The 11,252-nt window shown below is 45.4% G+C and overlaps 1 protein-coding gene across 1 annotated transcript in view; it reads right to left on the bottom strand.

Moving 5' to 3' along the window:
• Nucleotides 1-417: 417 nt before the first annotated feature.
• The window catches only part of LOC115131629 (protein capicua homolog), a 32,190-nt gene continuing 21,355 nt past the window's right edge, over nucleotides 418-11,252 (bottom strand). The window contains 7 exon segments of the mRNA XM_065020493.1: nucleotides 418-3,011; nucleotides 3,212-3,337; nucleotides 3,673-3,816; nucleotides 5,014-5,165; nucleotides 8,291-8,436; nucleotides 8,616-8,839; nucleotides 10,053-10,588. Coding sequence (XP_064876565.1) covers nucleotides 2,725-3,011; nucleotides 3,212-3,337; nucleotides 3,673-3,816; nucleotides 5,014-5,165; nucleotides 8,291-8,436; nucleotides 8,616-8,839; nucleotides 10,053-10,588 — 1,615 coding nt within the window. The 3' untranslated portion in view covers nucleotides 418-2,724.

Raw genomic sequence — 11,252 nt, 5'->3', positions numbered from 1 at the left:
GGAAGGGTCTTACCATTGTAATTGCAGTTAATTCCGGGTAATCCCACTTTAAGATGACTGACGGCACAGGTGTGAGATGTCTACTTGTGTATGGAAAATCAATTAACAAAGGGAATCTCAAAATACTGGTGATTTCACTTTGTGGAAGCAACCATAGTCGACTGTGTTGGGGAGTCACTGGTTGACGTTCACTGAATTCAGATTCTCTTCTAGTCATACTTTCAATTATCAGTATTGGCTCACACCTTTAGGCAAAACATGGGGGTGTCCACATCCACATAGCATAAAGTAGTTCTTTGTTATTACAGACCTTACAGGGGTAATTCCGTTGGAATCTTGGGTCAGTTGTACAGAGATGGATTCCATTATACCAGCACACTCACATTCACTAATCTGACTCAGAACAAAGACAAAGGATATTGTGTTAGGTCTTTAATATTTTCAATATTTAGTTTTTTTTGTGTTTTGTTTAGAAATATTGCACATGGTCAACATGCCTGTTTATGAGCTAACACTCATCTCTCTCATTCTAAAATTCCTTCTCCAAAGTATGGACAGTTTATTTTAAGCACAATCATACAGTGTACACGCATACATGTGTGTGTATGTATGTCTGTGTGTTTGCGTGCGCACATGCATGTTCATGGAATCATTTCAGGCCTCACCTTTGCAAGATTCAACAAATCTTTGATAAATTCTATGTCTTTGATCTTGGACTATGTCATTAATATAACAAATCAAGATGTCATATAATAGTCCTTGTGACTGTAAAAATACTGCCTCTAGAATACGTGAAGAACATATGATTGATAATGTCTTATTGTATGGTATGTGAAGGAATCCGGGTGTGGCTGATTCCATACATGCATGTGCGCAAACACACACATCATCTATATGCACATATGGAAATATATATATATTTTTTTCACACATCCAACTGTATACAGAGAAATAAAGGTATATCCATAACTACCCCAACTCTTCCCAAAACAAGTGAAGAGGCAAAAAGTGCTATTTGAATTTCTTTGACTTTAGTTAGTTAGCTACGTTCTATCTCTTCAAATATAGTAATCTCAGATCATTCTTCTTATGCCATTGTTATTAGAATGGGTCTTCTGACTGTACTGCAAATATCTATGGCACCGACCCATATAACCCACCCATTCCAAATATTGTATTGCACCATTTAATAAGGAAAAAATAAAGTGGCAGAGAGGGAAGAGAGAGGGCTCCAGAGAATGCTCTTACAGGGCTGGTCTAGGATCTGCTTTCCCTGAACTAAACCCTAACCAGAGCCATCCTGAGCTACATAACAGAACTGACCCTGGACCAGTGCTTAAGGGCACTTTCTAACAACACTTGGATAGAGGGGCAGGGAGAGGAAGCAAGGGGGGAAGGAAAGGGACTAGAAATGGAAGAGGGGGATTGATAACAACAAGGTTATTTCTATGAAACAATCTCTAAAAACAATACTTTCCTGATTTAAGTTGCAGTCACAAGACCACACATTGTGCAAACACCTGATTTCAACGTTTAAAAACAAACTGCTTGCCCCCTCCTCTATGTGTCTACTGAGAAGTCATGGGAGAGGGGAAATGGCCCAAAGTAAAATTTAAAAGAGGGCTCGCGTGGGCTGTTTCAAAACCCCTTTTATATAAGTTTATGCTGGAGAAACACCAATAAGAGCCACGAGAGAAAACAGGCCACATAAAACGTGTCATTTCCACTGCAACAATAAAAGATAAAACAACATATCCACTGTGTGACTACTAGAAGTTGATTCAATATCTACTTTTGCTTGTGAACTGTCACTTGGGAGCCAAGTGAGCCATGTCACATCATCTGCTTCCGGTGTCCTTGGTGGAATCCGCAGCCTCCACTCGAGTTGACCAATGAATGGACCATCGTCTGGTTCAGCCTTTCTCTGTGCTCTGTTACAGCCAACCATTGTTGAGTTTGTTGCTTTGTCACGCATCACCCTTCAATCTTTACATATTTCATATCTCATAATGGCGTCCACAAGGGGGGGAAACCCCAATATACAACATCCTCTCCAGCCAATAGGAACTCAACCTGTCTGTGACAGTGATAACTGATTGGGCCAGGGATTGGGTCAATTGTCACACTGAGTCCCGCCTCCCTTTATCGGGAGCCAATGGTATCCATGCTTGACTCACTTTCTTCAATCGCTAAAAACTGTGCAGGCCAATGGCTTGGTCAGGCGAATGTTGAGTAGACTGATAGAATGTGTGTGTGAGTCCATTTCAGTGCTGTCTGTTGTTGCAGCATAGAGGGGAATTTCAGTGGAGGTTACATTTGGATACATCCCAACCACTGTGCTGAGGAGTGGAGGGAAGTCAAGTCAATGGCAAACTGCATCCTCACAAATTGTTACAACGTGCCGTTGTGTATGGTCATCTTTTGTGTGACAGTGCTTGTGACTGCCACCCAAGAGTAACAGTCTGCGTTGGTGGGGTGCGCGTGTATGTGCGAGAGAGACAGAAAGAATTGTGTGTACCACAGAATGTTCTCTATCAAACTACAAATATGCTGAGAGTACGGCCAGTACAGAACTGTGCCGACGAGATACTGAAGCCCTGTTACTACATGTACAAGGACATGCAGTGCGTCACAACAACACTCTCTCTCTCTTTTGTCACTTTCTCTCCATCTACTCCATTCTCTTGTTTTTCTCCTTCTTTCCATCCCTCTTTCTTTCCATTCCTACAATTTACCCAAACTCCTGGGCTCCTCGGGACTCCTCCCTCTTTCTCCGGGCTCCATCCCTGTACCATCTCGAGTGTTAGTACTTGAGGAGCCGTAGGCGGCGGAGGTGGAGTCTGTTGACCCCGGGACCCCTGTTGTTGACCCGCCGGGCTCAGAGATTCCAGGGGTTCCAGGTGTGGCTGTCTGCATGATCTTCTGCCTCACTTCCCTGATCTTCAGCTGCAGACACCCCTTGGAGGGAAAGGTGTCTGAGTAGCGCGCCTGGAAGGCTGCAGTGGCCTGGGCTAGAGGAGGAGAGGAGGGAAAGCAGATGAGCCCTCTGAAGGAAAGAATTGCAGTGCAGCATTCGCGTGGTTGTATCAGAGACTAGTTGGTTGTAATCTGGTCTTGCTCAACCGCAAAGCCAGTATACAAAGTGACCAATGAGCGTAAACAATTCTGCTACATCAGTCAATGAGAGAAGCAGATGGTGCCGGGTGGCTACCTGAAGGGAAGAACCCGTGTTCCTGGAAGAGCTGCATGACAAGAGCCCTGCGCTGGTCCAGAGTCCTCCGGAGAGAGGAGTACGGCACTCTGTCCATCTCCCCCAAGACATCCTCAGACTCAGCAACTAGAGAGGGATACATGAGAGAAGAGAGGGGAAAATATGGTGATTGAGAGAAGTGAGGGATGAGAGAGAGAGATGAGAGGAGTGAGTAACATGAAGAGGGAGTGAGAGGAGAGAAGGGTGATTGAGAGAAGTGAGAGAATGGAAGAATGGAGAAAAGAGGAGGTAACGAAAAATTTGAAAGTAATGTTTGAGAAAAGAATGCAAGGAGGAAGGGAGTAACTAAGGAAAAAGCTATTGGGGTCTACCAAAAGTAGTGCACTATGTAGGGAATAGGGTGCCATTTAGGACACAAGCCATAACCTATGACAGACTGTCGTACACTCCACACTATTTACCAGCTCTGTCAAAGGTGAAGATGTCCCCCTCACACTTGACGTCGCTCTTGGGTGTGTTGGGCTCCGAGCTGCAACTGGAGAGACGGCTCCGAGCTGCAGTCTTCCTCCTGGGAGAGCTGGGGTCCTCTGCAGACGAGTCCAGGTCTGAAGGGGAGGAGGAAGAGAAGTAGAGGAGGAAGAGAAGAGAGGAAGAAAAGGGGAGAGGAAGAGAAGAAGAGGAAGAGAGGAGGAGGAGGAAGAGAAGATGAAGGGGCGGAGGAAGAGAAGGGGAGAGGAAGAGAAGAGGAGGAGGAACAAAAGAGGAGAGGAAGAAAAGGGGAGAGGAAGAGAAGAGGATGATACAGAAGAAGGGGAGGAGGAGGAAGAAGATACAGAGGAAAAGGAGGTGGTGGTGAGTGAGTGAAGAAAGAGGAGGCAGATATAGAATGAAGAGAAGGCGTTTTTAAGAATAATATTATAATGTATTTCTGGTTTTGATGGAGGAAAGAAATCCGTTCAAATTCATTTTAGTGGCTGTGCTAGATTCTTAATACATTTTCTTTTGAATATGTATCTCTCCCTAGTCATGCTTGTTTCAAGATATGGCTTAAACTTAAACCTCCAAGCCCAAATCTTGAGACTGACCAAGACAGCAGGGAAGATTATTGGTATGACACTTCCCTCCTCTCTTCAGGACATTTTCCAGGAGACCATAATCAGACAGGCCAGAAAGGTCATATCGGACCCCACACATTCACTGAACAGAGTTCCAGCTGATGCCATCTACGAGGCGTTATATGGTGCCTATATGCAGGCTGAACAGATATACATATTCACTTGTCCCCGAGGCAGACGTGGGAGATGGCAATGACGGACTGGACCTGGCCTGTAGGCCTTAAAGGGATAATTCGGGAATTTTGGCGCAGAGGCCCTTTATCTACTTCCCTAGAGTCAGATGAACTCGTGGATGCCATTTTTATGCCTCTGGTGTCCAGTATGAAGGAAGTTGGAGGTAGTTTCGTGAGCCAATGCTAACTGGCGTTAGCGCAATGACTGGAAGTCTATGGGTTTCTGTGACTAGGTGGAACTGCCATCTAGTCACAGCCTTGCCTGACATGAGCTTATTAACCTTTTGTGTGGGTGGGGAGGGCGGTGTATGACGGGGTGTTATTCTCAATTGATTCTATGTATTTCTGTATGAATGTGGAAAAGGCTGCACTCTATTGTCCAAGTCAAATTTCCACTTGGGGACAATAAAGTATATCATATTAATAATGTTAGAGATTCAATTTGTATAGAGGACAGGCTACATTTGTAAACACATTTTTCATTTTTAATGCTATCTCTCTGTCTCTCTCTCACCTGTGGAGTTCCTCCTCTTCTTCCGGTAGCTGCCCAGTATGGCTCGGGGGGAAGTGGCCAGACTCTGGAGGGTGGGAGAGGGCAGCACCTCTTCTGGTCTGAACTCTGGCAGCTCGGCAAAGCGCTCCTCGAAATAGGACCCCGACAGGACCCTGGTAGAGTTGAAATATAGTTAGATTTTATAAGACCCATTTTGGGATCGAACCGTACCCGACTCCACGAGGGAGCTAAAAAGGGCTTAGCCCCCTCACTTCAAAGGTGTGCCTCCTCAGTTTTTCTGAAAGGTATCAGCACAATGGACAGAGCGCGCCGCGGTGTGTGTAGGGGGGCTATGTAAAGCCACTGAGGCAGTCAGGTGTGACTCCTCTGGGTTTCCATAAAAAGCGTGAAAAAAACGCTTCTCATCTCTGGTAGGCTAAGTGAATAAAGTGATACGCCTGTAATATTTGATTTTGATTTATACAAGACGGGGTCAAGTTTACCGGTCGGGTGCCATATTAAATGCTGAAATGTCTCCTGGCTCCTCTGCTGTTCCTAAGGGGGGGGGTCACATGTCCATTAGTTTGGGTAGTGTGTGCCTTTAATGTGGGTGGATAGAAATACTGAACGGTAATGATTTCAGTTGCAGGGAGAATGACCACTGTTACGTCCTGACAATGTTTATGAGGTTACTGCTTATGAATGAGGAAGGTGTCTCCAGCATCATCAAATATGTTGAGACCAGATTAAGGAGAGGGGTGTGTTACGAAGAGGTGCTACAGCCACGTCCCTCTCCACTATTGCACACTGACTCGCGCCAATTCTGCCACACTATTTGTTTTATTGTGTCAACTGTTTGTCAATGTTTAGCAATGCCCTGTGAAATATACACAAGAGTGTACAACATTTTAGGAAGACCTTCCTGATATTGAGCTGCACCACTCCTTCTGCCCTCAGGACAGCCTCAATTCGTCAGGGCATGGACTCTACAAGGTGTCGAAAGCGTTCCACAGGGATGCTGGCCCGTGTTGACTCCAATGCTTCCTATAGTTGTGTCAAGTTGGCTGGATGTCCTCTGGGTGGTGGACCATTGATACACACGGGAGACAGTTGAGAGTGAAAAACCCAGTAGGGTTGCGCCAGGCACCTACTACCCCGTTCAACGACACTTAAATACCCCGCTCAAAGGCACTTAAATACCCCGTTCAACGACATTACATTACATTTAAGTCATTTAGCAGACGCTCTTATCCAGAGCGACTTACAAATTGGACAACAACACTTAAATACCCCGCTCAAAGGCACTTAAATACCCCGTTCAACGACACTTAAATACCCGTTCAACGACACTTAAATACCCTGTTCAAAGGCACTTAAATACCCCGTTCAACGACACTTAAATACCCCGTTCAACAACACTTAAATACCCTGTTCAACGACACTTAAATACCCCGTTCAACGACACTTAAATACCCCATTCAACGACACTTAAATACCCCGTTCGACGACACTTAAATACCCCGTTCAACGACACTTAAATACCCCGTTCAACGACACCTAAATACCCCGTTCAACGACACTTAAATACCCCGTTCAACGACACTTAAATACCCCTTCAACGACACTTAAATACCCTGTTCAACGACACTTAAATACCCCGTTCAACGACACTTAAATACCCCGTTCAACGACACTTAAATACCCTGTTCAAAGGCACTTAAATACCCCGCTCAAAGGACTTTTTTGTCTTGCCCGTTCACCCTCTGAATGGCACACATACACAATCCATGTCTCAATTGTCTCAAGGCTTAAAAATCTTTCTTTAACCTGTCTCCTCCCCTTCATCTACACTGATTCACGTGGATTTAACAAGTGACATCAATAAGGGATCATAGCTTTCACCTGGATTTACCTGGTCAGTCTATGTCACAGAAAGAGCAGGTGTTCTTAATGTTTTGTACACTCAGTGTATATTTATCAGTGAAGTTATTATTAATGTCTACATATTCCCCCATTAATTTAGAATGTTTGGTTACGGAAATGCTGATAATTCATTCAATATAATATATATTCATACCATTCTCATTCTCCAAAAGGAAACGTTGTTTGGAGAGCTCACAAACTACACAACACTTGTGATAAAGAACTTTTGGTTTATTTAATTGCATTTACCAGTTTACTGTCAATTTCTTCATTGTCTTTGTTTTGGAGAGCATGAGTCCGGTTTCTCCGTCATGTTTAATGTCGTGTGAACGTGCGCGCTTTAGCGTGCATACAGCCCATTCTGAAAGTATTCAGACTATTGACCTTTTACGTTACAGCCTTATTCTAAAAATGGATTCAATGACGTTCTGTCCTCATCAATCTACACACAATACCCCCATAATGATGAAGCGAAAACAGGTTTCTAGTAATGTTTGCAAATGTATTTAACATTTTTAAACAGATATACCGTATTTACATAATTATTCAGACCCTTTGCAATGAGACTTGAAATTGAGCTCAGGTGCATCCTGTTTCCATTGATCATCCTTAAAATGTTTCTACAACTTGACCTGTGGTGGACATACCTGGCCTGCGTGCCGAGAATAGGACTGACCAAATGTATTTAAGTGGCCATTTGGGAATGTTCTAGTTAGTTCACGTTATGGTAACTCAAGGGGAGGTTGTATTTGAGCCTGGTAGACCCCACCAATGCTTTATTGGTTAAGACAGGTTTTGCCTGATGAGATTATTTTTGTATATATATATATATATATATATATATATATATTTGTAAATACCACCGTCATCTTTCAAAACACCCGCACTGTGTAAATAAATCCAACACTCATTTGCACCTCTACCTGCCTGCCTCCTGAATATTTGTCCTTACGACTGCTAGAAAGCCCCTATTTTACGCTGATACAGCGCAGCAGAGAGAGGTTTGATTTCCAACCTGTCACTTCTAAAGCACTCAATGATCTCGGAGCCTCTGCATGTGAACGTTATGTTTATTGTGGTGTAGTGTGATATAAGCAGAATTCAATACAATTCCAATGCAAGAACCCCCCCCCCCCAGAAATGTAGCCCTCTCGCCGATTACAACTGCCCCCTTAGTCACTTTATCCTGGCGCCGGGTCTGGATCGAACCCTCAACGTTACTGATGTAAGCAACAAGCTCCAACCAACTGATTCCCTGGCTACATAATCTTCTCCAATTGGTCATAACTGTCAACTGTCAAAACACGTTTACTGTCAACTATGGTAACGTTTTCATTTCCTCCCATTGCTCCCTCCCCCAATCCCTGCCACTCACTTGTCAATGGAGTCGGAGGGCTTTCTGAGTGGCGGAGGGCGGAATTTGGTCTTCTTGGCTGAGGGGGGTGCGTCCCTGTCAGTCTGTGGGGCAGGCGGAGGAGTGTCCTGTCCTGTGGGACGGTGGGGAGGTTCCCTCGGTCCAGCCTGGAGAGAGAGAGAGAGAGAGAGAGAGAAAATAATAATAAGGAAGGATCAGTAACCATACCAGCAGCCTCGTCCTTGATCAGTGTTTGCGATAATTGTTTGCATCGCAATAATCGTTTGCAGGACGACTAACAAATGAATTGCATTGCTTTTGTAATATCTATAGAGTTGTCTCTTACCCCTTTGCTGTGGCCCTCGTTGCCACTGTCCCCTTTGTTGTGGCCCTCATGGGGCCAATCATATGTCTCCCTGGACCTCTCTGGTTCAGGTGTCCCACATTCCATCTTTATCCACCTCTCCCTCTCTCCATCCACGTCTGTCTGTTTCTCTTTGGCATAATCTCTGGCATCGTCCGTGTTCTCTTCTTTCACGTGGCTGGCTCGACCACCATTTTCTTCACTCACTGCAGGGAAAGACACGACAGTGGCTCATGATTCCTAGTAAAAATACACTACATGACCAAAAGCACCAGCTAGTTGAACATCTCATTCCAAAATAATGAACAGTAATATGGAGTTGGTTCCCACTTTGCTGCTATAACAGCCTCCACTCTTCTGGGAAGACTTTCCACTAGATGTTGGAACATTGCTGTGGGGACTTGCTTTCATTCAGCCACAAGAGCATTAGTGTGGTCGGGCACTGATGTTGGGCAATTAGGCCTGGCTCGCAGTGGGCGTCCCAATTCATTCCAAATGTGTTTGATGGGGTTGAGGTCAGGGCTCTGTGCAGGCCAGTCAAGTTCTTCCACACTGATCTCGACAAACCATTTCTGTGTGGACCTTGCTTTGTACACTGGGAATTATCATGCTGAAACAGGAAAGGGCCTTTCCCAAACTGTTGCCACAAAATTGGAAGCAAAGAATCGTCTAGAATGTCATTGTATACTGTAGTATTAAGATCTCCCTTCACTGGAACTAAGGAGCCTGAAACATGAAAAACCATTATTCCAGACCATTATTCCTCTTCTGCCAAACTTTACAGTTTGCACTATGCATTGGGGCAAGTAGCGTTCTCCTGACATCCGCCAAACCAAGATTCGTCTGTCGGACTGCCCGATGGTGAAGGGTGATTCATCACACCAGAGAACGCATTTCCACTGCTCCAGAGTCCAATGGCAGCGAGCTTTACACCACTCAAGCTGACGCATAGCATTGCGCATGGTGATCTTATGCTTGTGTGCGGCTGCTCAACCATGGAAACCCACTTCATGAAGGTCCCGACAAACAGTTCTTGTTCTTACGTTGCATCAAGAGGCAGTTTGGAACTCAGTAGTGAGTGTGTGCGTTCTGTGGGCTTGTGTGGCCTATCACTTCGCGGTTGAACCGTTGTTGCTCCTAGACATTTCCACTTCACAATAACAGCACTTACAGATGACAGGGACAGCTCTAACGGCAGAAATGTGAAAAGGCCAAATCCACTATTTTGAAGCGGTGTCCACATACTTTTGTATATATAGTCTATATAGTAGCATAGCTAGTTATAAAAGAGGCAACTATAGCAGAAGAGGCATTAAGCAGAGAAGTGAGGAGAGGAGAGATGGAGGTAAGAGAGGAGGAGGGGAAAGGGTACAGAGTGAGAGTGAGGGTGAGGGCAGGCGGACTACAGTGTTGACGTACCCATTGAGTTAGCACCGGGTTTGCTATGTGCCTCGACATCCTCTGTCATCTTTTCTTTCTTTATGCTCTCTTTCTTTATATGTGTCTTGGTCTTCCTTTGGGCCTGGCCCTCCACCTGTGGCTTGTGCTCCATCTCTGCAGTCAGGTGTGGCATTCCCTCTTCATGTGACAGGGTCACGTCCTTTGAACCCTGGACGCCGACAGCTGAGCGTGATGATTGGCCGGACACTTCTTGAGCCAAATTGGGGGGCACAGAGGTCATGGAAACCCCATCTGGTGCCAGGGTGACGTTCTGGTCCGGGTAAATGGCGGTGAGGAGTTGACGTCCAGTCCCCGGGGCTCCAGGGGAAAGGGCTGGGGCTAGCCAGGGTGGTTGGCCCGCTACGAGAGGGTGCACAAGGGCTTGGCCAGCCGGGGCGATGGCGGTGAAGCCCAGGGTAGTCAGGGACGATGGCAGGTAGGCGGGGCCTGAAGAGGGAGGGGCCTGGCCTGTTGCCGTGGAGACCCCTCCGGTGCCTGATTGGACATAAGTGATCCTAGAGTAAAGGAGAGCCAAAAAGCAGAAGGGTCAGCTATGTACACATTGTTCTGATGAAGGTCAATTGACAAAGGCACAGACACAATAAACTAAAAGTCTGCAGAGGTTCTCTTGTCATTAAAACCACGTGAAAGTAATAGTGGGACATATACACTGAACAAAAATAAAACGCTACATGCAACAATTTCAAAGATTTGACTGAGTTACAGTTCATTTGAAGAAATCAGTCAATTGAAGTAAATTCATTAATCTATGGATTTCACATGACTGGGAATACAGATATGCATCTGTTGGTCACAAATACCTTAAAAAAAAGGTAGGGGCGTGGATCAGAAAACCAGTCAGTATCTGGTGTGACCACCATTTGCCTCATGCTGTGCAACACATCTCCTTTGCATAGAGTTGATCATGCTGTTGACTGTGGCCTGTGGAATGTTGTGCCACTCCTCTTCAATGGCTGTGAGAAGTTGCTGGATACTGGAGGGAACTGGAACACGCTGTGTTTTACGTGGATCCAGAGCAATGGGTGAGCTGTCTTCTCAGTATGCAGGCCATGGAAGAATTGGGACATTTTCAGCTTCCAGGAATTGTGCCCAGATCCTTGCGAAATGGGACCGTGCATTATCATGCTGAAATATGAGGTGATGGCGGCGGATGAATGG

Source organism: Oncorhynchus nerka, linkage group LG7 (assembly GCF_034236695.1).
Source record: "Oncorhynchus nerka isolate Pitt River linkage group LG7, Oner_Uvic_2.0, whole genome shotgun sequence".
NCBI lineage: Eukaryota > Metazoa > Chordata > Actinopteri > Salmoniformes > Salmonidae > Oncorhynchus > Oncorhynchus nerka.
This window is presented reverse-complemented; position numbering and strand designations above follow the sequence as displayed.